Source organism: Lagenorhynchus albirostris, chromosome X, assembly GCF_949774975.1.
Source record: "Lagenorhynchus albirostris chromosome X, mLagAlb1.1, whole genome shotgun sequence".
NCBI classification, from domain to species: domain Eukaryota; kingdom Metazoa; phylum Chordata; class Mammalia; order Artiodactyla; family Delphinidae; genus Lagenorhynchus; species Lagenorhynchus albirostris.
In genome coordinates this window covers 29250364-29277995 of record NC_083116.1, presented here as the reverse complement: position 1 = coordinate 29277995, position 27632 = coordinate 29250364, and the positions used below count along the sequence as shown (strand labels likewise).

The window sequence follows — 27632 nt, the reverse complement described above, 5'->3', positions numbered from 1 at the left end:
CAGAACCAATGTGTATATAAGAGATTTATTATAGGAATTGGCTCACGTGACTATGGAGGCTGAGAAGTCCCACAATCTACCTTCTGCAAACTGGAGACCCAGGAGAGCCAGTGGTGTAATTCCAGTCCGAGTCCAAAGGCCTGAGAACCAGGGGCACTGATGGTGTAAATCTCAGTTCAAGGGCAGAAGAAGACCAATGTCCCAGCTCAAGCAGGCAGGAAGGCATGGGGGTGAGGAGCGAATCCTTCCTTCCTCTGTTTTGTTCTATTCTTCAATGGATTGGATCATCGGCCCACTGCCTCTGGGGAGGGCAATCTGCTTCGAAGAGTCCACCAATTCAAATTCAATCTCATCCGGAAACACTGTCACAGATACATCCAGAAATAATGTTTAATCTGGGCACCCCTTGGCCCAGTCAAGCTGACACGTAAGATCAACCGTTGCACCAAGTGCATTAAAAACATTCACAATTTCTGACCCAATAATTCTATTTTTAGAACTCATCCTAGCCTTTGACCCAGAAGTTGAATTTTAAGGAATTTATCCTAAGGAAATGATCAGAAACAGGCAAAATAATTTGTATGCATAGTACTCATCAAAAAAAATTGGAAATAAGCCTAAATATGCAACTAGGAGAATGGTGAAATAAATTATGGTTAATACATATGATGGTATCTTATGCAGTCAGTAAAATTATGTTTATGAAGCATTTTAGCTATGTGGAAAACTCTGACAAAGGAATGTTCAGAGATTAAAGCAGGGCAGATAATTGCAGATATAACTCACTAGCTATATAATCTTCGGCAACTTAACCTCTATCTGTTTACTCATCAGTAAAATGGGGATAATATAACGACAGAACATAGAATGGTACCTTGCACGCACAAAGCATTAGCTGGTGTGCGTGTGTGTGTGCGCGTGCGCACACATGTGCATTTGAGGAGAGAGAGAGAGGAAGAGAAATGGTGGTCAAGAGAAAGTTGTAATAATGGCAACAACCCAACTCAGTGTTCCTATATCTCAGCAAGTCTCTTGGATGTTGGGAAGCAGTTTATGGGGGTGACGGCAGTGGCTCGGCTTCCCTGGATTGCAGCTACGGGGCTGTGTTCTTGAAGTAAATAGTCCTGGTAGAGGCTTTCTGATTGCCCACTTCCCTGACTGGGGCAGAGGCACCTCTGGTGGGCATACGTAGCTGCAGCATCCTGGAAGTCATTCCTGCCGCCCTACTCCTCCAACTCTTCTAGTGATTTTGTGAGTACTTACTTCCCTGTGTTGAATTCCTTTTTCAAAATAACTAAACAGTTTCTGTTTCTTACCACTGAACTCTGACTAATACAAGGATGAAATAGAAAGACTTATTTGGGACATGGAAAGATTCTGATGCCTACTGATGTCAGGTATGCCTAACTGGATAGAAGAGTCTGAAGTCTGGGATAAAACCAGAGTAAATAGTTTAAGTATGTGAGTCGTAAGTCTATGAATCACATTTTAAGTCGTAGGACTGGATGATGGATGAAATTATCTAGGGAGAGAGTGAGAACAGATGCTGGCCCTGGACATACCTGGTGCACTCCAACATTTAAAAATCTGCTAGGGATTTCCCTGGTGGTCCAGTGGTTAAGACTTTGCCTTCCAATGCAGAGCTAAGATCCCACATGCCTCAAAACCAAAAACAAACAAAAAAAAAAAAACAAAAAAAAACCACACCAAAATATAAAAGCAGAAGCAATATTGTAACAAATTCAATAAAGACTTTAGAAATGGTCCACATCCACATACATACAATGGATATTGCTCAGCCATAAAAAGAAACGAAATTGAGTTATTTGTAATGAGGTGGATGGACCTAGAGTCTGTCATGCAGAGTGAAGTAAGTCAGAAAGAGAAAAACAAATACCGTATGCTAACACATATATATGGAATCTAAAAAAAAAAAAAAAGGTTCTGAAGAACCTAGGGGCAGGACAGGAATAAAGATGCAGACGTAGAGAATGGACTTGAGGACAGGGGGAGGGGGAAGGGTAAGCTGGGACGAAGTGAGAGAGTAACATTGACATATATACACTACCAAACGTAAAATAGATAGCTAGTGGGAAGCAGCCGCATAGCACAGGGAGATCAGCTCGGTGCTTTGTGACCGCCAGGAGGGGTGGGATGGAGAGGGTGGGAGGGAGGGAGACATGAGAGGGAGGAGATATGGGGATATATGTATACGTATAGCTGATTCACTTTGTTATAAAGCAGAAACTAACACACTATTGTAAACCAATTATACTCCAATAAAGATGTTTAAAAAAATGGTTGACATCAAAAAAATCTTTTAAAAAAAATCTCGTAAGAGAGGTGGAAATCGTAAAAAGAAAAAAAAAAAAGGCTGAGAAGGAGTAGCCAGTGAGAAAGGAGAAAAACCATCAGAGTATGTGTATCCCAGAAACCAAGTAAGTAAGGAAAGCATCTTGAGGGGCAGAGATCAATTCTGTCAAATGCTGTTGAGAGACTAAGTCAAGGTTACAGAAATGTCCCTGGGATCGGGAGCATAGACAAGAATGGTTTTGAAGGAGTGATGGGAGCAAAAGCCCAACGGAGTGGGTGGAAGAGAGAATGGGAGGCGAGGGTGTGGAGATGGTGTGTGTGAACAGACAACCCTTGTGAGAAGTTTGGAGATCTAGGGAGCAGATAAATGGGGCAGTAGCTGGAAGGAAGATCTGGGGTCAAGGAAAGGGGTTTTATAAGAGAAGAAACACCGGAGCATGTTTATTTGCACAGAGGTATGATCAAGTAGAGAGGATGATATGTATATGCAGGAGAGAGGGGGTGGATAACTGTGGCAGCCAAGGTCTTGAGAGTATGTGAGGGAAATGGATTCAGAGTCCAAGGGGAAGGTCCTTGATAGGAGGAAGGATACTGCACTGCACCAAGGAGGTAAACAGAGAATGTCGACAGAGATGGGGGCGGTTGGTGGTGGGAAGATGATGGAATTTCCATCTAACTGCTTCTACTTTCTTACTGAAATACAATGCAAGGTCATCGGTGGAGAATGAGAATAGAGGGAATATGGGAGGTTTGAGGAGTGGAGGTGGTGTGAGATACTGCTCCCGGAGAATGAGAGCGGGAGAGAGTGAGAGAGTGGGAGAAGGAGAGTGGCAGTGACTGTAGAACATAACTGTTGGACTGCATTGTCCATTTGTGAATTATAGTAAAAAATTTTCAAGTGAGCCCCTCCCCATTCCCCACCCCCAGGCAGCTGCTGAGCTGCTTTCTGTTATTACACATCAGATTGCCTTTTCTGGAGATTTGTACTGATGGAATCACATGTATGCCTTTTTGTCCCAAAATATTTCATATTTTGATGCTATTGCAAACAATAACTTTTTCGTTTCAATTTTTAAGTGTTCGTTGCTATTATATAGAAATAAAATTGAGATTTTTTTTCATAAATTTATTTATTTTATTTATCTTTGGCTGCGTTGGGTCTTCGTTGCTGCACACGGGCTTTCTCTAGTTGCGGCGAGCAGGGGCTACTCTTCGTTGTGGTGCGCGGGCTTCTCATTGCAGTGGCTTCTCTTGTTGTGGAGCACAGGCTCTAGGCACGCAGGCTTCAGTAGTTGTGGCGCATGGGCTTAGTTGCTCTGAGGCACGTGGGATCTTCCTGGACCAGGGCTGGAACCCATGTCCCCTGCATTCAGATTCTTAACCACTGCGCCACCAGGGAAGCCCAAAATTGAGATTTGTCAATTTTGTATCCTTCAACCTTGTTAAACTCACTCATAAGTTCTAGGAGCTTATTTGTAGCATCCATTGGATTTTCTATACAAATGATTGTGTCATCTGTGAATAAAAACAGTTTTACTTCTTATTTTCCAAAAAAATTTCTTTCAAGTGAGACCAGCCACTAGAGTATGATGCCTTCTGCTACAATGTCCAGTCGTTTATGTGCAATTAGGGAATAAGGGGACGATTGGGTTTAACCAGAGTTGTGCTTTCAAAAAGGTCTAGTGTGTGATCAAGAGAGAGGGTGGCTGACGGCGGGCGGGGGTGGGGGGGGTAGAGGAAAAGGTCGTTGGAGCTGAAGAACATCAAGGAAGTGGGAGGGGAAGTGTGGGATGGTTCAGCCATGTGGATGTTAAAGGCACCGCAGAACCTTGGGCAGGACAACTGAGCCTGGAGGAAAAGTCTCCCTCAATACAATTTACACACCTCCCGCTGCAGGCTTCTGGTAACTGAAGGGGTCCAGGGCTTCGATCCTGGATTCTCTAGGACTCCGCCTCCATGCCCAGTGTGGGGCCAAGCTGCGGGGATCTAGCACTCTCCGGGGCTGGCCTGCACTCATGCCCCCCCCCACGCCCTCCCCCCCCACCGCCCCCACCCCCGCCCCAGAGCCCTCCACCCTCAGACAATCCGGCTCTAAGCTCTCAAAAAGTCTCAGTAACCTAGACTTTTTGAAGACAAATGCCTGTTCACTCTCCTCCTGAGGCAAGTAAGGTCCAGACCTCCATGTCACAGGCCTTGGCCACCCTTTGTGGCAAGATTGAGTAAGGGAGAGAAAAATAAATTTTACTTAGTGATGAAGCTACAGCAGAGAAAACAGGCAACAGTCAGATTATGCTGCCGCACAGAAAAAAAAAATCAAAGAAGGAATAATTCCCACATTTTAACACTATATATTTCTGGTTGGTGGTATAGTGGAATCACACCAATATGCATGCAGAGGTATGGAGTGTGTGTGTGTGTGTGTGTGTGTGTGTGTGTGTGTGTGTGTGTGTGTGTCTCGGTAGACACACACAAGCACAAGGAAATAAAGGAAATTTGTCTTTGACACCTACTGTCTGCCACTTATTTGATGATTCCTCCCATTTTATTGGAGTCTCTTGTCCCAGGGCCACTCCTGCCCCTCTACATTCCCTTAGCTACAGAGGATGCCCACTGTGTGCTCTGTGAAGCAGAACTCTCCCTGTTTCTACCCCTACTCACCAGTTCTCTTTTAAGTGACAATGGATGCGAATGGGTTAACGAGATTAAAAACAATCTACTGTTGCTTTAGCAAACCACTGAGTTTCCTAGGCAACATAATGCCTGGATGTCTCCTGTTTCTTCCTGTTTCTAAAAGCCCCTATGGAAGGAATGGTGAAAATATTAATCTTGGCTAACACTCAAGTCCCTGCTCTTCCCCCCAACTACTCCCCACTTTACTCCCCCAGCAGTTGACCTTGCCTCCTGCTTCATGGAAAACATTGAGGCTGTCAGGTGTGAATTCCCTCTGCCTTGAGGTCCCCGCACCTTTCTCCCCCTCCTCTTAAAGGATGAAGTACAATCCCTGCCTCCGATCCCTACCCCTGTCGCCTTGGATTTCATCCTCTTCTGTCTCACTTCCTGCCACAGGGTTGATTAATATCCCCTCTCTTCTGTATTTTTCAACCTCTAAACACCTACTAGCTCTGTGACTACAGCCTGAGTCTATCACAGCTCTCAGAAAAACAAATCAAACCAAGAAATCCAACTACCCTCTGTCCTCCATCCCCTCCCTTTAGTCAAGCTCCTCAAGCTTATTGTTTGAGAGCTGGATCTCCTCCATCCTCACATCCCACTCACTCCCTAGGCCCCTGGAACCAGGCTTTGGTCTTTCTCACGCTCCCACACTCACAGGACTATGGCACAGGTAAACTGGGACTTCCAAGTGGCCTAGTCCAGTTTACTCTTCAGTCTTCATTTTTCTTGATCCCTCTGCAGCACTGTGAACCTCTCCCTCCAGGAAACTGTCTCCCCTCCCTTTGCTTCTGTCAGACCACACTCTCCTAGTCATCTGTCCGTCACTGGGAGTTTGTTTGTTTTTTTTAAAAAAAATATTTATTTATTTACTTATTTATTGATTGATTTATCGTTGCAGCATGCAGGGTCTTTTCGTTGTGGCGTGCAGGCTCTCTAGTTGTGGCACACAAGCTCTAGAGCATGCGGGGTCAGTAGTTGAAGTGCACAGGCTTAGTTGCTCCCCGGCATGTGGGATCTTAGTTCCCCAACTTAGTTCCCCAACCGCGTCCCCTGCATTGAAAGGCGGATTCTTAACCACTGGATCACCAGGGAAGTCCCCCATCACTGGGAGTTTTTAATCTCAATCTCCTTGGTGGGTCCTTCTTCCTGTACCTCTCCCTAAAATGGCAGTCTTCCCCCAAGATTCTACCTTGGCCCTCAGTTTCTTTCTACAACTGGCTAACAACCTATAGATGCCAGGCAAGTAATTTGAATGAGTCATGTGAGGATGGTGGATACGTGACAATGTAGTACGAGCCGGAATTCACAAAGAAACCTGCTCTCTCCTTTTTTTTTTTTTTGAAGCAATAGTAACAACCCTCTTCCCCTCTTCTCTATCTTTCCCCTTCCATTTTCAATGGAGTCATGGGTACAAAAAACATTTGACTCCTCTTTACTATTAAGAAAAACAGAGCAACTATGCTAAAAGACGACTGATATTTGGTCTCGGCATTGGGGACACAGTAGGGAGCAGCTGGCTTCCTGTAGGTGCGCCCTCTGAGGCAGGCAGCTGCCAATCGGCTCTGTCAACTGTTGCCACACGCGGATCTAATGCCACAGCGTCCAACTTTTGCTTTTTTTAACATCTTTATTGGAGTATAATTGCTTTACAATGGTGTGTTAGTTTCTGCTGTATAACAAAGTGAATCAGCTATACATATACATATATCCCCATATTCACTCCCTCTTGCGTCTCCCTCCCACCCTCCCTACCCCACCCCTCTAGGTGGACACAAAGCACCGAGCTGATCTCCCTGTGCAATGCGGCTGCTTCCCACTAGGTATCGATTTCACATTCCGTAGTGTATATGTGTCCATTTCACTCTCTCACTTCGTCCCAGCTTACCCTTCCCCCTCCCCGTGTCCTCAAGTCCATTCTCTACATCTGCATCTTTATTCTTGTCCTGCCCCTAGGTTCTTCATGACCTTTTTTTTAGATTCCATATATACGTGTTAGCATACAGTATTCGTTTTTCTCTTTCTGACTTACTTCACTCTGTATGACAGTCTCTAGGTCCATCCACCTCACTACAAATAACTCAATTTCGTTTCTTTTTATGGCTGAGTAATATTCCATTGCATATATGTGTCACATCTTCTTTATCCATTCATCTGTCGATGGACACTTAGGTTGCTTCCATGTCCTGCGTATTGTAAATAGAGCTGCAATGAACATTGTGGTACATGACTCTTTTTGAATTATGGTTTTCTCAGGGTATATGCCCAGTAGTGGGATTGCTGGGTCGTATGGCAGTTTTATTTTCAGTTTTTTAAAGAAATCTCCAGATCGTCCCACTTTTTAAGAGAAGTCAGAAATATGGGTTTTATGTAAAAATCTTTTGCTTAAGTGTTTACATCTAATATTTTTTAAAGTAACATAAATGCGAGGGTCAAATAAGCATGGATTGGAGCCAGTTCTTGTCACAGGGCCAACAGTTTTCAGCCTTGGGTTAGCACACTGTGCATTGAACCTTGGCAGCACCTCTGCCCTATGTTCTCCCTGGTGATCCGATTCAACGCCCGTGACTTATTTCAACTCCCACTCGCAGCCTGATCCCTCCTGCCTTTATCTCTCCAGTCCAGACCCCTAGCATGAGCTCCAAGCCCCAGTACTCCACTGGCTACTTTACTAGATCTCTCCAGCATGTTCCTTCTGCCTGTGCTTTTCTCTTTTTTGTGTTTTTTATAATTTTAAAATTTTACATTGGAGCATAGTTGATTAACAATGTTGTGTTAGTTTCAGGTGTACAGCAAAGTGATTCACTTATACACATACATGTATGTATTCTTTTTCAAATTCTTTTCCCATTTAGGTTATTACAGAATGCTGAGCAGCATTCCCTGTGCTATACAGTAGGCCCTTGTTGGGTATCTATTTTAAATATATCTGCCGGTGCTTTTCAAACATTAACGTGCAGGTGACTCATGTGGGGTCTTGTTAAAATGGAGATTCTGTTTCGGTGGGTCTGGGATACTGCCCAAGATCGTGCATTTCTAACAGGCTCCCAGCCAACGCTGCCGGTCCATGAACCACACTTTAAGACACAGCCCCCATCTGAAGACAAGGTCCTTTCTGCAAGTTTGCTCTCCCCCCGCATACCTCCTCTTGGTGGATGATAGAGCTTCTGTCCACACACCCAGCCAAGGGTTTGGGACATAAATTGGATGTAGAGAGAGTAGGAGAAGTAGAGGAGGAATCCTAAGCTCTGTCCCATCCAACTACTTAACATCGATCCTATTCATCCCTGCATGTGTGTCCACACTGTCACAGCCTTGATTGACACCCTCGTGCTCTCCTGCGGCTAGGCCCCTCACTGGTGTCCCTGCTCTAGCATTCGCCCCTCCAGTGCATCCTCAGTTGTCCTACCGGTATGATATTTCTAAAAAGTGAAATGATCTCATGGAAAGCCTGGGCCAGACTTGTGGGTTTAAATCCCAGCTCTGCCTCTTAACTAACTGTGTGACTTTGGGCAGGTAACTTCACCTCTATGTATATCGGTTTCCTCATCTATAAAAAGAGAATGATAGTAGAACCTAATTCGTTGGGAGATAAATGAGGCAATATTTGTAAAGTGTTTGTAGCACTCAATAAATGCACGTGTGAGCTGTGATGTTGGCCATGTCACTCCTATAGCTTCAGTAAAGTTGGAGTGTTGAGGGTAAGCAGGAAGTAGAAAGACATAAAGCAGGAGATAGGTAGGCTGAGGCCAGATCACGGAAGGTTAGAGTCTCAAGTTGGGGTCCCTGGGAAAACAGGCTCCGTGATGGAGGTTAGTGCAAAGGAAATTTATTGGTAAGTGTTCTTGGGTTCTGTGCCTGAATGGTCAGGCCAAGAAGCAGGATCAGGCAGAGGGAGAAGTTGAGCTGAGGTGAGGTCACAATACAGCCTCAGTCACTCCCGCAGGGAGTGCCCCACGCGCCATCTGCCTCAGAGTGTTTTATGCAAAGCCCAAGAGTTATCCAACCACTAAAAAGAAATGATAATTAGGTAACGAGATAGAGGTGCTAATTATCGCTAAAATGGCAAATATATTACAATATATAAATGTATCAAATTAACGTTGCTGTATACCTTAAATTTACACGAGGTTATAAGTCAAATATATTTCAATAAAAAAAGGAGCACAAGCGTTATTCCATACAAAGGGTTTAGAACATTGCCTGGCACATAATAAGTGCTCAAATAAGTGCCCAAGTAATGTTAGCTATTACTAAAGATGCAGATTCTCAGACTTGACTTTAGACCTACTGGCTCAGAACCTTTGAGGGCTGATCCTAGGAATAGACATTTTATAAGTACCTTCTCCCCTCTCCAGATTATTCCGATGCTCACTGAAGCTTGAGAACCACTGGTTTCCCTAGAAAAATCATCAATATCCTTGTCCATCTGGCAAACATTTTCAAGACTCAGCTCAAATGTCACCTCTTGTACAAAACCTTCCTGGATCAGACCTCCCATCCCTCCTTTGCCTGCCTCCCTCTTACCGTGTGTAGACCACGATCACAGCATCTATGACACTTTGGCTGTCTGTCTCCCCTTACTAGACAGTGAGCTCCTTCCTTGTGGGCAAAGACTTTGAATCCCCAGCACCTACCACAGAGCCTAGCATGAAATAGGAGTTCAAGAGAGGATGGTCAAGAGGATGTGACGGGCACACCCATTTTGGGTCTCTTTAGAATCTCAGCACCAAGTGCTGCCTACTCTAGTCTCTGAAATTGAAAGTGTGGCATCCATATACTCCTATTACTTAAGACATAGTTGGCAACTTTGGAAATTTTTAAAATTTTATTGACGTATAGTTGATTTGGAATTTTGTATTTATCCCTTAAAAGCTTGAACTTTGTATTGCTTTTTATAATAATGAAAGAAATTTATGCTCACTATATAAAAAAGTAAGCAAAAATTACCCATAATCTCACAACCCAGAGATAACTGTTATTAACTTTTATGTGTATTTCTTTCATATTTTTTCTATACATGTATATTTAACATAATGGGTTGCCATGTTCAAATCAAGTCCACAAAAGAAAAGGGAACCCTCCTACACTGTTGGTGGGAATGTAAGTTGGTGCAGCCACTATGGAAAACAGTATGGAGGTTCCTCAGAAAACTAAAAATAAAGCTACGATATGATCAGCAATCCCACTCCTGGCATATACCTGGACAAAACTATAATTCAAAAAGATACATGCACCCCTATGTTCATAGCAGCACTATTCACAATAGCCAAGACATGGAAACAACCTAAATGTCCATTGACAGATGAATGGATAAAGAAGATGTGGTACATATATACAATGGAATACTACTCAGCCATAAAAAAGGACAAAGTAATGCCATTTGCAGCAACCTGGATGCAACTAGAGATTATCATACTAAGTGAAATAAGTCAAAGAGAAAGACAAATACCATATGATATCACTCATATGTGGAATGTAAAATATGACACAAATGAACCTATCTACAAAACAGAAACAGACTCATAGACATATACAACAGACTTGTAGTTGCCAAGGGGGGAGGGAGGAGGGAAAGGGATGGACTGAGAGTTTGGGGTTAGTAGATGCAAACTATTACATTTAAAATGGATAAACAAGGTCCTACTGTACAGCACAGGGAACTATACCCAATCTCTTGGGATAAACCATAATGGAAAAGAATATTTAAAAGTAATGTATATATGTGTATACCTGAGCCACTTTGCTGTACAGCAGAAATTAGCACAACATTGTAAATCAACTATACTTCAATGAAAAGAAATTTTAAAAAGACAAATCAAGTCCACAAATATTTATTGAGCTCCTACTATATGCCAGCCACTAGTCTAAGCACAGGGGATACAGCAGCGAAGGAAATAAACAAAATCTCTGTTCTCATATAACTCACAGTCACGTTGGAGGAGATGACCAAAAAAGTGAGTAAACGATACTGCGATGGAGAAAAATAAATTTGAGAAGGAAGGAAGGAGAGTTGGGGGAGGGTGTTTTGAGATTTGAAAGCAGTGAGGGAATGAGCCATGAGGCTATCTGGGGAAGAACAGTCCAGCAAAAGGAATCATAAGTACGGAGGAATTGAAATATGCCTGATTGTTCAAGGGCCAGCGAGGTGGCCACTGTGGCTGGACCACAGTGACCAGGGAAGGAAGTGGGAATGAGGTCCTAAAGCCTTAAAGGTAAAGTCAGGGTGGGGCGGTGCAAACCCTGTAGGGCCTTTAGGCGGCTGTAAGAACTTTGGGCTTTTATTCTGAGTGAGATGGAGAGCATCTCTGGATACTTAACATGGTTTCCAGTTCTTTGCTACCATGTATTGGGCTTTGTGATTTTTCTGTACAAATCACTGCTCATATCTCTGAGTACTTCCCTAGAAAAAATTTCTAGAAGATAAATTCTTTGGTCACAGGGTACAAATACTTTGAGGCTCTTGTTGCATATTGCCAAGACTGCTTTCTAGAAAGTCTGCATCCACTTACAATGTAATTTTTTTTTTGATCTTTAAAATCAGTTTTTTAAATTGGAGTAGAGTTGCTTTACACTGCTGTGCTAGTTTCTGCTGTACAGCAAAGTGAATCAGTCATACGTATACATATATCCCCTCCTTTTTGGATTTCCTTCCCATTTAGGTCACCACAGAACACCAAGTAGAGGCCCCTGTGCTATACAGTAGGTTCTCATTAGTTATCTATTTTATTACAATATAATCGAATTCAACAAATATTTATTGATCACCTACTACATGGCAGACAGGAAATACACTGGTGAACAAGATGACTCTTTCATCCTAGCAATTTCACTCTGGCCAGCATTGTGTCAGAGCGCTTGCCAACACTGAGTTCTTAAAAAGCTTCAAGCAACAAAAGGTAGAAAAGAATGCTCCAATAATTTGAATGATGAGAAATGATATGTTGCTATTACACTCCTTTGGGTTTATTTGATTATGAGGGAGGTTGAATTCCTTCCTACACCTTTTCTAGCTAATCAGCCAGTTGTCCTATTTTTCTTTAAGAGTTCTTTAAAACCTTTGAAAATAGTTTAAAGGAGGCAAGAGGTTTGGAAACATTAAAAGATTTAACATATATCTTGGGAAATAAGTAGTTCTCAGGTCAAATACATAGGCTTTAGACACTGATTTGAAGAAAAGAATATATATAATGCGACTCTCATGTTCTGGAGAGGGCTTTTTAGTCAGGAGCACCTGGCTTATTTCCAGAGAACTTGAGAATTGTCACTCTGTACGAGACCTTCCCACTGAGCGCTGTGACATGAGCTGGAATGGTAGGAGGCTTGCCTTCAACAATCTCAACATCTCAGTGTTTACCTAATAGCCCGCTTTATTGAACATCAAATCTGCTTTGAAAGCATTTATATTTTCAAGCTGTATCACTTCTTGAGGTTTTCAATGGCACAAATTTTCTAACCTCTGTATGAAGTAGGACTTTAATCCTTTAACCCTCCGAGGGTGTACCCTGCTACAGAGGTATAGCAGGAAGGACACTGGACTGTGATAAGTGAAAATTTTTAAACCCCCATCCCTCCATAAAAACATTTCCCCCCGCTTTTTATTGAGATATAAGTGACATATAACATTGTGTAAGTTTAAGGTGCATGACATATTGATTTGTTACATTCATATTGTTATAGATTGCCACTGTCGTGTTAGCTAAAACCTCTGTCACCTCACATAATTATCATTTCTTCTAGTGGTGGGAACAATTAAGATCTAGTCTCTTAGCAAGTTTAACGTTTATAATATGATTTTGTTGTCTACCATCACTGTACTGCATATTAGATCTCCAGGACTTATTTATCTACTAGTTGCAAATATGTGTCCTTAAACATCTCTCCTATCCCCCCACCCCCAGCCCCTGGTAACCATCATTCCACAATCTGTTTTTTTAAGTTTAGTTTAGTTTTGTTTTTTTTGTTTTTTTTTTCAGATTCCACATATCAGTGATATCACACAGTATTTGTCTTTCTCTGTCTGACGTTTTCCCCACTTTTAATAGCGGTTACCTTTGAGGAGAGAACCAGGGGTGAGAAGAGGGGATTTAATTTACCTTTTGTATCTTTCCATAGTTTGAATTTTATAAACTTAAACAAATATAACTTTCAAAACTGTCCAACATGGTTTATCTGGGTGGGAGCTAATGGCTTGTTCTTATTTTTTACTTTGTATCTCTGTTTGTCAGGGAAAAAAACCCCTGAAGAATCCTTTATTATTTTAAAAATTTCCGTAGTTTTGTAAAACAAAATCTGTGTGTGTGTGTCTCATATGTCTGCAGGCATATAGACCAAACTGCTAATGTGTGGGCCGGATTTAAAGATTGTTTGGGGAGCTGGGAGGGGGAGAAACGAGTTTCACTTTTTACTTTATACACTTACATACTGTTTAGGTTTGTTGTAGTGAACATGTATTATAATACATTCTACATTTTTTCAGAGAAGAAATAATAAACCATTTTTCCCCCTGAGGCTAAAAGGGACATGTGCTCATTCTGGAAAATGTAGACTAATATAAAGAAGAAGCTAACAATCACAACAGTTAACATTTGAGCATGTTTCCTTTCGGGCTTCCTTTTATGCATTTTTTTTTTACATAGTTGAGTTCATGCTGTGTATAGTTTTGTATCCTGTTTTTCTCTCTTAAGATTAAAACACAAGCATTTTCCTGTGTCATGCATGATCACATTTGGATGGCTGCATCATACACCATTTTATGGTTTTGTCACAATCCAAGTGGATTAGTCAGCTATTTCCTGAAGTTGAACATTTAGGTTGTTTTCAGTATTTCCATATTACAAATGATTCTTTGATGAGCATCTTAGCAATGAAATCTTCATTTGCATTTCTAAATGTTTCCTTGGGATAGATTCCTAGCGGTGGAATTACTGAACCAAAGAGTAGATTTCCAGAAGTGGGATCAGTGGATTGAAAATATTTTTATGGATAACAAAAGGTTATACCAATGTCTACTCCCCCCAACAGTGTACAAGCGTCTAGCGCACAGCTGGCCAGCATTGTATATCACCCCAACCTTTTTTTTTATTGTATATCACCCCAACCTTTTGTGTGTGTGTGTCTTTTATCCTTTCTATAGGAAAGTGGTAGGTGACAGTGTCATCTCCATTTTTCATTGCTATTGAGACTGAACATTTTTCATATGCTTATTCACCATTGGTATCCCTTCTTCCGTGAACTCCCTATTTCAATTTTTGCCCATTCATTGACTAGACTCTTAGATTTTTCTTGTCAATCGAAATGAGCTCTTAAAAGATATTAACCCTTTGCCATATTTGCTGCAAATGTAAATATTTTTCACAAGTTTTTTGGTTTTTTAAATGTCTTGGCCGTACACAGTTGTTTTTTTTTTAAGATAATTAGGTTCTAACTACAGCCGAGTGCCCCCAGTTTCAGCCTGTTTCCCCTTGATTAAATTGAAGAGGTTTGACGGAAGATCTGGAAAGGCCATTTCAGCTAATCCTAAATTTAGATCTGTGAATAAAAGTGTGTGGGCCCGATTTAAAGATTGTTCAGTTCATATGCACTTTTTAAGCGATTTAAGAAGATGGGGTGGGGGCAGGGATGGAAGCAGTTTGTGCCAGAAATTTTTCAAATTCTGAGGTAAGAAGCCAATTCTCTCCAGTCTCCTGCCTGTTGGGAGGGGGAGTAAATTTTGTGCAAGAACTCTTGATGGAAAAGTACTGCTCTGGGCTGCAGATGTGTACATGGCTTGGTTTTAATTATTTTTCCCCCTTCTCTCTATCCTTGCTTCCGCTCCCCTCCCCCTGCCACCATAAAGAGGGCGGCCAGATTAGGACTCTGAAGGGTATAGACTCTGCTTCCTCCGTAAGGCCGCTCCTGTGCAGCCGGTTAGCACATCAAAGGCCGGATGAAATACCGAGGAAACGAAGGGACCAAACCTAGGATCCCTCCAAACTCCCACCTTCCTCTGGGCTCCAGCACAGGGCTATTGTGACTGCCAAGGACAGCTCGACCGACTTCAAATAGAAGAACGCTGCCAAACAAAGAAACTCTGGTCATTACTCTGAGCAAAACAAACAAAAATAAACAAACAAAAAAACGCAACAGAACGTTTTTTGCTGATGCAAGAGCAAATCAGTGATTGCAATGAGATTGAGCAAATCAGTGACTGCAAAAGGATTTAGTGTTCCAAAAACAAACCCAAAGCAAATCGGAAGATCCGATCTGTTTTCCCCAGATATTGGGAGAGCTGTCAGATGAGGCCTGTGCACTGACTTTAGCTATCCCGGGGGTGTCTGCCCCACAGCATCTGGTGGGGGGAGGATTGGAAAAGATCGTCAAGGGCAGCGAATGGGGATTCCCAAGGTGAAAATGGGTAGTCTGGGTCTCTAGGGTGGGAAAGGAGCTCAAGGAGTGAGTTTCCCGTCTCCTAAGAGAGCCTCGTGGTCCCGAGGGTTGGCCGGGGAAAGATGAGTCTTCGGATTGGAAGGCGGGGAGAAGCTTAAAGCAGGGGAAATGGAGTTGAAGTGTTTCGCTCGCATCAGGTGGCGGACGGGGCCTCACACAGAACCTGGCAAGGCCGAGCGGGTCGGTGTGCGACGAGCAACTGGGGGTGCGGAGGAGGGCAGCGTGCTGCGTCGCGGTTAGCTAGAGGATGGCGTGGGGATGGCGTGAGGCTGGGGCCAGGCCTCGCAGGTATTGCTGAGGGGAGTGCTCCGCAATCTCGGCGCCTGGGTATGCAGGATCCGGCTGGGGGAGGGGAGCCACTATCCCGAGGCAAGGTGGGGGGCCTGACCTAGGCGGGGCCCGACTGAGCAGCGCCGGGAGCTTCGGAGGCCGCGGGGAGGCGGGGCTGAGAGGCTCCGCCCATCCGGCCCCGCCACCGCCTGGCTCCGCCTCCTCCGCTGGCTAGTCCCTGTCCGCCGGGCCCCGCGCGCCACTAGCTCGCGGAGAGGGAGGAGAAAGCCAGTTCCGGAGCCCTCCCTATCCCGGCCCAACCTTTGCTCTAGCGATAATGGCTGCCGAGGATGTGGCGGGGACCGGCGCCGACCCGAGCGAGCTAGAGGGCGGCGGGCTGCTGCACGAGATTTTCACGTCGCCGCTCAACCTGCTGCTGCTCGGCCTCTGCATCTTCCTGCTTTACAAGATCGTGCGCGGGGACCAGCCGACGGCCAGCGACAGCGACGACGACGAGCCGCCCCCGCTGCCCCGCCTTAAGCGGCGCGACTTCACCCCTGCCGAGCTGCGGCGCTTCGACGGCGTCCAGGACCCGCGTATACTCATGGCCATCAACGGCAAGGTGTTCGACGTGACCAAAGGCCGCAAGTTCTACGGGCCTGGTACGGCGGCCGGCCGGGGGCCCCAAAGACAAAAGAAGGGGCCCCGGCACGGGGCTGGGTCCCGGAGAGGCGAGGGGGAGCGGGGCGCCCCCGGGGAGGTGGGGGCGGAATGGCGGCAAGCCGGGGAGGGCGGGGCAGGGCGGCTCCCCGGGCGGGCAGGGGGCAAGAGGCGTCCTAGAAGGGCTGCGGGCCAGTGGGGGACGCAGAATTCCCGGTCCGCGCCTCCAGCCCCGGCGTGGGCTGGAGGAAGACGGCTGAAGCGCTTAAGCCGGGGGCGAGTGGGTGAGGTCGCGAGGCTGGAAGGTGGAGGCCGGGGGTGGTGGTACAGCAGAGCGCAGTATTGGGGGGTTTCGAAGGTATCGGGTTTGAGGGTTCCTGGAAGGAGGGGATGGTGTCCAGCTGGAGAAAGGAAATGAGGGTGTCTCGAGGGAAACCTGACGGGGGGGAGGGCGGGAGGAGATAGGGAGGTCCAGCCTTGGAGGGGACGCGAAGGCCGATGACGCCAGGAGTAGCCATGGTGGAATGTGAGGTTCTGGGAGAAGGGAATCGGAGATGGGATTAGCAGCAGGTAGGAGCATTGTGCGTGGCGCTGAGTGATGTGTGTGTGCGTATTCGGTGTATGCGGCTTGTCGTATGAGTGTGTGTGCGTGAGCGCGCGTGCGCTAGGAATGTGGCATGTGTCAGGTATGTGTGTGGCATGTGTTTGGTATGTGTGTGCGCGCGTGCTGTGTGTGGCAGACGGGGAAGGCTGGGAGGTGAACAAGGGAGGCTCCATGGGGGAAGGGAGCCGGATGAGGAACGCTGAATGTAGCGGACGACAGGAATGTGGCAAGACGAGAAGGTAGCACAGTATTATACTCCGTAGCAGGAGAGAAAGGACTAGAAGCCAAAAAAAAAAAAAATTTTAAAATGGAGGGAGGGAGAAATGGGAGGATCCGGAGAAACAAGAGGGGTAGGGCTATGACGGCCGCTGGGTGTGGGGATTTCAGGAAAAGCCAACCGGAGGGGAAATGAGGGGTGGGTGACTGCTGAGCTGTTGGAGGGGGACAGGCTTGACGGGGCCTTGGAGATGAGGCTTTTCCAAGCTTGGTTGCGGATCAGAATCACCTGATGCGCTTGAGGTACAATACAGATTCCTGGCCTAATCTCCATAACCGCAGGAGGGGGGGGAGATCGAGGAATCTGCATTTTAACACACCCACCCCCAGGCAAATTCGAGAAGAATCCAGGTTTGGAAAGTTCTGCTTTATAGAATGTTTGGATCAGAGGAGGAAGAAGAGATTTTAGCTCCTCCAATATGGATGCCTCTAAAAATAAGGGGGCTCAGGGAGTATGGCCACTGGTCTGGAGATGAGGGAGAGGATAGCAGACAGTGACCTGCCTTCATTCCCGCTCCTGGTCTGTTTTACTTTCCTAGTCCAGCTCATCAAAATCAGATGTGCTAAGGTTCTTAAGGAACTCTCCCACTTAGCAGTTTTTCCTCGTGGAGGATTTTAGAAGACCTGCTTTCTGCAGGCATGTAATGGTCAAGATAATTTGAAAACCACACCTACATTATTTGTCACTTACAGTGGCACACCTAAAGGCATTATCAGTAAGCATAATCGTGTCAATATCTGTTCTTACTGAGCTACACCATAAAGCAAGTGAAATGTGTGCCTGGAGCATCATCATATGATTGTAGTTTGCAAAGTCATTGAGAGGAATGTAGGCCTGTGTACAGAGCCCAAAACTGGGAGTCAGGCAACCTGGGTTCTCCGCCTGGTTGGATCACTGACCAGCTGTGTGACCTGGAGCAAAGCATTGTTCTCTCTGGGCCTTAGTTGCCCCTCTTTAAAATGATAAGGATGGCCCATTGTGAGAACTCTCAGTCTCTACCTGCACTATTGTCCAGTGAGGCCATGAATATGTGACAACATCATTTGGAAATTATACTTGATGTTATAAAGGATTCCTAAAAATTATTCATTATTTTTAATGATATTATTGTATGCCTGGCACTTTTGTGGGTGCTGGGAATATAGCAGTGAACAAAACAGGCACAAATCTTCTCCTGGAGCTTACATTCTAGTGACTCTACATTCTGGTGAATAATATATATACTTCAAAGACTTTCAATGCTCCCCTCAGATTGTTTAAGTATTCTGTGACCATAATTTCTGAAATGGTGAGGTCCAAACCAGTACACTTGGCCTATTTACCTTCTCTAGTGGAAATGGTAGTATGTAATGATGATTAAAAATAACCATTTTTCTTTGGCATTTTAAAGTTGATTATACATTTCATCTAATTTGTAAAAATAAAAGAATCCTGGTGGATTGAGGTTTCAGGTGGCCAGGTCGTAATGAAACTTGATCTGTTCTCATACTTGGCATGGTGGTTACCTACAAACTTTTTCATGTCAGACTTGCTACTCAGTCCACCTTTGGGGAAACAACACATTGTTTAAAGTACACTGGCTTCTCTTCATTTACTTGTGCAATATTTAAATACGTCTAAAAATCCACTTTACCTACAGAATGATGCTCTCTTAGACAAAAATTTAGTATCATATATAATAGCATAATACTACGTATAATAGCATTCAGATATCTTATAGAATTTTCACAGTCTTCAAGCCCACCCAAAACAGGGTGACAGACCTGAGCCCCGTGCCATCTCTTCTTTGTTGACACTGAAGATTATGTAACCTGTGGATAGATTTCTGAACCACTGATATTCATAAAATGATTTCTCCTGCAGATGCCACATGTTAATGTTTAACACGGTCTAGTCGTGCAACCAAAGATCTCTATAAGACGCTCTTGACTCATTAAATTGTATCAGAGTATGTTTATAAGAAGATGTTTTCATTTACACTTTAGTGTTTCTTATCTTCAGAATCCGTAACTTTCACTGATGCAGCCCAAGTGCCTAGAACAGAGCCAGGCTCCAGGTTCAATATCCAGAAGTTGAATTCTGACCCACGAACCCACTATTATCTTGGATCATTCCCTACTAACACCTTCCCCCCCAGGAGATAATCATTTATGGCTTTTTTATTAGCTGTTTGAAAATCACAAGAAATGAATGCTAATGTATAGCATTTTGATTTAGTTTTAGTTGTTTAAAAGTTTAATGACAACAGGTCTTTCAGTATCCACTAGGTAATGATCAAAGGATCAACATTACTTATGGTTTCCAAATGGAATCTGATATTCAAAAAGCAGGCTCTCCGTGTTAATGGGTAAGGAAGCCATTTTCTGTGTGTGAACCACAGAGAAATTGACTGCCTAATAAATAATCGACTTTGGTTTTGTTTTGTTTTTTTTTTTTTTAAAGAGGGGCCATACGGGGTCTTTGCCGGAAGAGACGCATCCAGGGGCCTTGCCACATTTTGCCTGGATAAGGAAGCACTGAAGGACGAGTACGATGACCTTTCTGACCTCACTCCTGCCCAGCAGGAGACCCTGAATGACTGGGACTCTCAGTTCACTTGTAAGCGGTTGTTTTTTGTTTTTTTAATTGTGCCTGGATCAAATTTCTACCAGTAATGGGATTCACGGCAGTACAATAGTTATTACTAAGCAGGCTACAACCGGGAAGCATTTTGATAGGCTCCTGAATCTTGGACGGATCAAGTTCATGGCTTGAAGTAATTGCAGCAGTGCTGAGTCACTTGCCGTGATTGCATACCAATTTCTAGCTAGTTCTCTGTGGAAACCTGGGTTTCTGTTTTTTTAAATTTTTGAGAGGTTTGCATAGATTTCACAATAGGATTTGGTGCTTGGTGTGCAGGGGAAAGGAGAGTGGCCATCTTGGCTACAGAAAGAGGGAATTTTCATAAGCCCTCACTTGTAGAACTTGCCGTTTAAAAGCAGCCCACATTTCTGTTAAAGAATGAGAGACTTGTATTCTACAAAACAGCTTCTCTTTGAATCTAATTGAGCCCAACTATAGGCCTCATCTACAAATGATGCTTATAATCTGCCCAGCAACAATGGTGTCTGCATTTTTAAGAAGAAAGCAAAAAGGAGACACTTGTTTCCTGGCTTATGGTATGGGCTGAGGTCTTTGCGGGGAAGTAAGGATGGGGGTTAAGTTCATATTTTGAGATTTGGGGAAGTGGCTTTTGTCCAACCCAAGTGTTTGATGATCACTTTAGCAATATTTCACTGCTAAGAATTTGAATAATAATTTTTCCCAGCTTTGAAACAGTATATAAAGACAGTGACCACTTCCTTGAGGGGGATTTTTCATTGTAAATGTCATTTTCTATTTGCCATTCTCTATAATCTGTTAAATATTATTGGCTTTTTGGGCTAAATCCAACCATTTTCTTTGAAAACAATGCTGACTTCAGAGAGTTCTGGATTAATAATTAGCCAGGTATGGCTCTACCTTTAGAGTCTGGATCCCGAGCAGACTAATAGCTTTCAAGTCCAGAGCAAGTCTTTTTACTCGGAAAACATAATTCAGCTATCTAACAGTCCCTCATTTTTTGCATCTTCAGGATGCCTTTGTAACAATAGATTCTTCTATATGAAACCAATGAGTCGTAATTCATAACTTACAGAGCTCCATTTTCTAGGGCTTGCCTTCATCAGTGGGGTAAAAAGTGTGGTTCCCCCAACCCCTTAAACTAAGGCTAGCCCCAAATACTGTTGTGACACTTCAGCTACACTCAGAGCCGGCGTGGATTCCCCTTAAGGCAGGTCTCTGAGGCGCCACGCGGCTTTTATTTGTCTTGCACAGTCCCAAGCATCTAGGGACTTTTATAAAATGTTCAAATAGGGAAGTTCCAACTGTTCCTGACGATTATTTCACACCAAAGTAGCTCCGGTTGCCTGGTTAAACAGATTGGTTACCCCTCTAATTCCTACCGATACTCAGAAAGAGGAGTTCTTTTGGCCTTTGACATTGAGATGATTAACCCTACGTTAGCTTGGCCCTAATAATACAGGCAATATGGTGGTTGTCTGCTGACTCCATCCCTTCTCAGGTCCCTTACGTTCTGGTTGCCCTCTTAAATCTATTTTCTCCAACGTCTCCAGTGCTCTCTGGTCTCTGTTAGCACTTCCCTTTAACCACGTATAGCTGTTGCCCCGTGTTGGGGGAGAATTCCGTCTCCTGCTCTCCCCTTCACCCACTAGACTGTTATCACTCCTTCCCTTCACTGTCAGACAGCCATCTAGTAATCCGCGGTTGTCCCTAACCATTGCTCCATCCCTCCTTGCTCCCTGCAGTATGGTTTCTAGCCCCACGATTCCATTGAACCTTCTTTCTCAAACGTTTCCAGGGACCTGCTTCTTGCCAATGCTAATTTCACTTCTCCAGTCCCTGTTGTCAGTCTCCAGTCACGTGCCCCTCCAGAGTGGCTCCCTCTCCAGAGTCCCCATTTCGGTCCACGGAATCTCCAGTTTTCACTTCATTTACTCATGTTTCCAGCTTCCTTTACGTGTCTCATAGCCTTCCCTTCCCATCCCCACGGACACCCCCTCCTCCTGGCTCTTGTTCCTCTGCATGTGGATCCACCCGCTGGCCTCCTGGTCACCCTGCTCCTGGGCTCTCCTGACCGTAATCTGCCGTGCCCTCTATACACAGTGATACCGTAGTGGCCACAGCACTGTTTTACCCCGTCATTCCTTTGTCGTAAACTTTCAACGTCCTTTGCCACACCCATGGGACAAGTCTGGACTCCTCAGGCTGGCTTTCCACATCTGTCTTAGGATTTCCCCACCCTGTTTGGCTAGTGCTATTCCCAGTCTACTCCTGCCAACTTGGTCTCTTTATTGCTCCCCCAGATACATTCGGTCACACCTGCATGCCTTTGTGTGTGGTATTTGCATTTTCTGGAACCCCCTCCCTCCCCAAGTCCTTCTACACATTTTCCAAAGCATATCCTTCTCCCACAAAGTGTTCTGCAACCCTTCCACCTAACTCATAACAAGCCCTTGCTCTGCTAAACCTCCTATGCACTAACACAACTCATTCTGACATTACCTTGCACACTCGTCAGGCATCGCTACCTGTTCTATATTTCTGTCTGCTGCACAAAACTCTTAACTCCCTGGGACTTGGCTGGGACTGTGGTATAAACCACCTTCAGGAAGCCCAACGTGCTATTGTGTCGTTCGCAGGCCTCTCACAAGTGCTTTCAAATGAAATGTCATGATTTTCTCGAAAGCGTGAGAGTGACCGTTGTGTCTTCCTCTCTCCTTCCAGTCAAGTATCATCACGTGGGCAAACTGCTGAAGGAGGGGGAGGAGCCCGCTGTGTACTCAGATGAGGAGGAGCCAAAGGATGAGAGTGCGCGGAAAAGTGATTAAAGCCTGCAGTGGATGCATATCTATTTTTGTATTTTGCAGAATCATTTGTAACATTCCAGTCTGTCTTTAAAACACGGTGATTTCAATATTTAGAAAAGTTTTGAACTTGCTGTACATTTTTTTAATTAACATCACTAGTGACACTGATAAAGCTAACTTCTGTCTTAGAATGCATGATATGTTCGTGTGTCACAAATTCAGAAAGTGAACTGCAGTGCTGTAATACAAATGTTATTACTGTTTTTCTTCTATCTGTAGTCAGTACAGGCTGCATTTGAATTTGTTTTTTCCTGAGAGACAGGTAAGACGTGGGTATTTGCCCCCAAACAGGTAAAAATGTTAAATGTGCAGAGTCCTTCAGGCATCAAGGAACAAAGGATCAACTTTTAGTCATGATGTTCTCTGAAGACACCAAATCCCTTACTTCTCAATTGACGTAACTGCATGATTTCTGTTTTATCTACCTCTAAAGCAAATCTGCAGTGTTCCACAGGCTTTGGCATTGATTAAAGAGAGGTGTCCAGTAACAAAACGAAATCTCAAAGCTGGGCTCAATTGCAAGAAATCTACTTTTCTTTGTTTCCAGTCTGCATCACTGTCCTTGTCCTCCTTGGGACCCTCAGATGCCCTCACTGACATAGTAATCTGCAGTGAGGATTAAAACAGGATGTGAACATTCAAAAGCAAGCTTTGGAAAAAATCAGCTGGCTTGCCTAAAAACCTAAAACACATGAATAAGACTGTAGGACTATCTTCCCAGTCCCCACGTTCATGGTTATTTTACATGGTTGGACGTGAGAGAGGGGCATGCAGAACAGGAACAGGTGATTGCTCTCCTAAGAGCCTTCACACCCCTGAAGAATAAGGAAACCGAATACATCACTAGCCAAGTGGTTTTTAAAGTGTATTCATAAAGTAACAGTTATTCTTCTGTTGTTACAAAACTATAGCCACTGCAAGAGTAGTAGTCAAGTGTCTTGGTCTTTGATATTGGTCTTTTGGTTAACAATAAACTTAGCTTAAGTAGACTGTACAGTTGTAAGAGTTTGTAAAAGTATTATATGAACAATTAGTGAGGTTTCTTGTAGTTGAATAGTCATTGTATTTTCTTGTGAACTGTGTTTAATGGTTTTACCTCAAATCAGAAAACAAAACGAAGTGCTTTGGTCAGTTAATAAAATGGTTTTACCCAGTATAGTGTGGTGGGTTGCCCTGTTTTTTTAAACCTTAATCTGAGTAACCAGCTTCAAGAGTTTCACTTTTGAGTGACTTTTTTTGTATTCCAAAAGAGACAAGTAAAGGGGCAGAACTTTACAGAGGCCTCACACTACAAACCAAATACCAGCTTGTCCTGTTAAAAAAATAGTGAATTGAATTTATTTCTTGTGACTTGTCAAATTCTGCCTCTTTAAGTCAGAACTTAATAAACTCAGAGGCAGACTTCCACCTTGAGGTCTACGGCAAGGTCACTAAGGAGTAACTCTAGTGAAGACTGTTACCGAGTGCCAAGGCAGGTTTTGTTTTTGCTGTAATGTATCATCGGATTAGTAAAGTGTTCAGGAATCCTTATAGTAGTAAAGTTGATTAACTTTGTGCCGAAAGAAGGATATCAGATTTGCACGTGCAGTTGGTTGTATAAACACAGACAACCTATTACCCTGAATATTAGTGTTCTGCCATTTCAGTGTTAAAATTGGCAGACTTTTCTTACAGAGGAAGTACTCCCTGAATCAAAGAGGGCTCAAAAGCTTTCCAGCTTTTACGTTCTCAAACCATATTGCCTGTTTTTGTTGTTTTTAAATGTGTCCTTTTCCCCAACTAGTTTTCATTCAACAAATATTCGAGTTGCCCGTTTTGTGCCAAGCAACCTGTTAGGCCATATGCTATGGGGGAAGGGGAGGGAGAGAGAAATTGGGCCACCTTTGCAGCCTGAAATCTCATTTAGATGTGAAGATTAGGCTATTCCTTTTACTAAGTTAAACAGTTGTCTTATGCCAGGAGGAAAACATCCAGAGCCTGGTTAAAAGCTTCAATCACAAATAGCCGGATTCCCCTCCATTCAGAACTAAATCAACATTGTATTGATTACAGGTAAAGTGATATTACCATCAGGCAGGACTTTGATCTAAAAACTCAAATCCAGTTCGCATAGTCGGGTAAGCCATACTATGTAAAAGGCGCCATTTAAGAACATGAGGGAGTGGTGGTTTCAGCGGGGGAAGGGTCCGCTGTTTGCTCCCCACCTGCTTGCTTCTGGCCCCTGCCCAGATACACTGTTCTCAGTCCCAGCATCTGTGGGTCAGAAGCAGCATTCACTATGCGTTTGTGGTATCTGTGGCCTCTCTACACAATGTCCTGTTCACCTTACCTCAGAGGGCCAAACTTCATGCAAATCCTCAATCTAGAACAAGCAAGAACAGCCCTTGCTGTCTCAGAAAGAGCTCTTTGAACCCAACAAGAACCCTTTCAGCTCTAAAGTGCCCAGTTGTTCTCTAAGGTACAGTCCGCCTTTGTTAGGGATGCTTAGAGGCGGTTTGCTGTACATTTCATGTGAAAATACAGCTAAAGCTTGCAGGGTCAAAGACTGATCACTGAAGCCCCTCATGTCTCTGACTTGTTTCTGGATGTTGAGTAACTTCAACACTTCTACCAAGGCAAGGCCTGAAGGGATGAGATGAAATTCTGTGGAGTCCGTTTTGCTACCTTTAAAGAACTAAAACCTTTGCTGAAGGGAGAATAGTCTTGAGTCCAAATACCATGATTTTAATTTATCCAAGATGAAAACACAACTGTGGTTTCATGAGCTCTGACAGGCAATTACCATAAACTGGGGAAGTTGCCTCGAAACCACTGAAACCAGACATATATTTTCATAGAGAATGTTACTGCAGGTGTGCAACCTTCTAGCCAGTACATGCGGTCAATGAACAAAGATTCTATGACTTTATTTTTAATATATCTGAAAATCAAATATGTATTATTTCTCTACCAATGCAAATGACAAAAAGGATCAACAACGTTAGTGCAAAGCAGCATACCACGGGTAGAAATCCCAACCCCCCAAAGTGGAATTATCAGCATTTAGAAGTTAACATTTTGAACAGTCTTGCAACAAGTGAAAATACATTTATTTGGTTCTTATTTTCCAAATTACCAGGTTACATGGCTTTCTACCCTGAGAAATTCAAACAAATTGAACAAAAACGCACTGACAGATTTTTAGCTTTCTTAAAGCACTATTAGCACGTACAAGGAAAAACATCTATTTTAAAAGACACAGCTTAAACTTCAGGCCCTCACTTAATGGGACATAGGAAAAAGATATGAGAAAAGACTTCTGCACCACTTAAACAACAGCACAACAAAGAATAACAATGTTAACAGAAAGTGATTACAACATTTTCGGCTCTGCTTCATTCCTTACTAAGCCAGTTCATTTGAAAAGTTCAGGATAAATTGTTCTCTTCCTTGTTTCAGGCCTACACACCCCCCAAAAAAGAGATTTACCCAAATCTAGAATGCATTACCACGAGACATAAAAATCCAAGGTTGTACGGAAAGTAAACATAAAACCAGTAATTTTACTTTCTTCTAGGTCCCAGGATGGTATTTAGCAAACAAAACAAGACCAAAATATTATATAGAAGTGACTTAGCACCAGTTCTATTATACAAAAAAAATTTTTAATTGCACATGCTGTATTCTGCAATTTATTTTTTTATGTCTGGTTACTGAGCAGCAAATTGTTTTCACGCCTAAAATCTCTGCAAAGAAAAATTATCAAATGACAGAAGAGATTGAGTTGGGGTTTTTTCTTTTTCAAAACAAGCATAGCTGCTTTCCATTACAAACCCATAATGCTCTTTGTTTCAAGGGCACGAAACATGAAAAAATAAGGAGGTGGGGTCTCACTGGAGGAGAATAATACCTGGTTACCAAAAGTTGTCTGACAAAATACAAGCTGTTAGTAGTTTAAAAGCCTACTCCGGACAACAGTCCTCTGAACGTTAATAATCACTGCTAGCCCTCAGAGGAGAAAAGGCACTCGCCCTAGGAGCAATGTTTCAGATTGGACAAGACAAGCCTGGTTTTGATGGCAGAGTCACTGGCTTGCAAGTGGAATTGAATATAAGGGAGCCAACAAATCATTCATTGATAATAAGTATAATCAATCTGCTATGTTACATTCATATCTGAACTTTTGCTTGTACTGGCATACCTCTATTAAATGCTATTAGAGGAGATCAATGAAACAACTTGTGGCTCTTACTTTAGATCAATTAGAAGATTTTTATAGCCATTTCAGATATCAGGTTGCTCAAGAGGGTGGTTATGAGCACACATCGTGCCTCGTCATTCTGGGCAACCACAAGGACTGGCATCCTACCTTGGCTTTACCAGCCTGGTACTTTTCTATGGACTATCAAGTTAGGACTATTTGAAATGAATCATGTCATATGAAAATGTTGCCTTCCACTACTATCAAGTTAGGACTATTTGAAATGAATCATGTCATATGAAAATGTTGCCTTCCACTACTTCACCTTTTCCCCACTGCAGGCAATCTAATCTCATTGAGGTCTTCAATTGCCATGTCAGCTATAGCTTTCTTGGAAGAAAAAAAGTCATCTACTGCCCCCTGAGGTCCTAAATCCAATATAAGGCAGAATGAATCAGCCGAGCTTTCAATAGAACATGCACTGCATTAAGATGTATGTCTTTACGAATCTATAAAATATCTCAATTTAAAAACATATTCAAGGAGTCCAAAACCAGTAGGTAAAAAGATAAATTGCTTATGTTAAGAGTTTACAAATCCGGCACACATACAATTTTCCCCCCGCTAGAAAACTATGGGCTTTACCCATGACTCTTCCTAACTCCATGGCATTATTGAGGATTGAGGAGGCACTTGTTACTGTTTTATAAAAGTCAGTTTTGGGATATTCAGTGGCTTTTTACAAACTGATGTCACCCAACC

At 43.5% G+C, this 27632-nt stretch overlaps 1 protein-coding gene across 1 annotated transcript; it reads left to right on the top strand.

Annotated features, from left to right (window-relative positions):
* The first annotated feature begins 15924 nt into the window (after window positions 1-15924).
* Window positions 15925-23846, top strand: PGRMC1 (progesterone receptor membrane component 1). The gene is made up of 3 exons (XM_060137064.1): window positions 15925-16343; window positions 19665-19820; window positions 22548-23846. The coding sequence occupies exons 1-3, from the start codon at window positions 16019-16021 to the stop codon at window positions 22649-22651; spliced, it is 585 nt and encodes a 194-aa protein (XP_059993047.1). The 5' UTR covers window positions 15925-16018; the 3' UTR covers window positions 22652-23846.
* Window positions 23847-27632: the final 3786 nt, after the last annotated feature.

Coding starts and splice junctions, on each gene's coding strand:
- PGRMC1 (XM_060137064.1), top strand. CDS start 16,019: ATGGCTGCCGAGGATGTGGCGGGGACCGGCGCCGACCCGAGCGAGCTA. Junction 16,344..19,664: donor CCGCAAGTTCTACGGGCCTG/GTACGGCGGCCG, acceptor TTTTTTTTAAAG/AGGGGCCATACGGGGTCTTT. Junction 19,821..22,547: donor CTGGGACTCTCAGTTCACTT/GTAAGCGGTTGT, acceptor CTCTCCTTCCAG/TCAAGTATCATCACGTGGGC.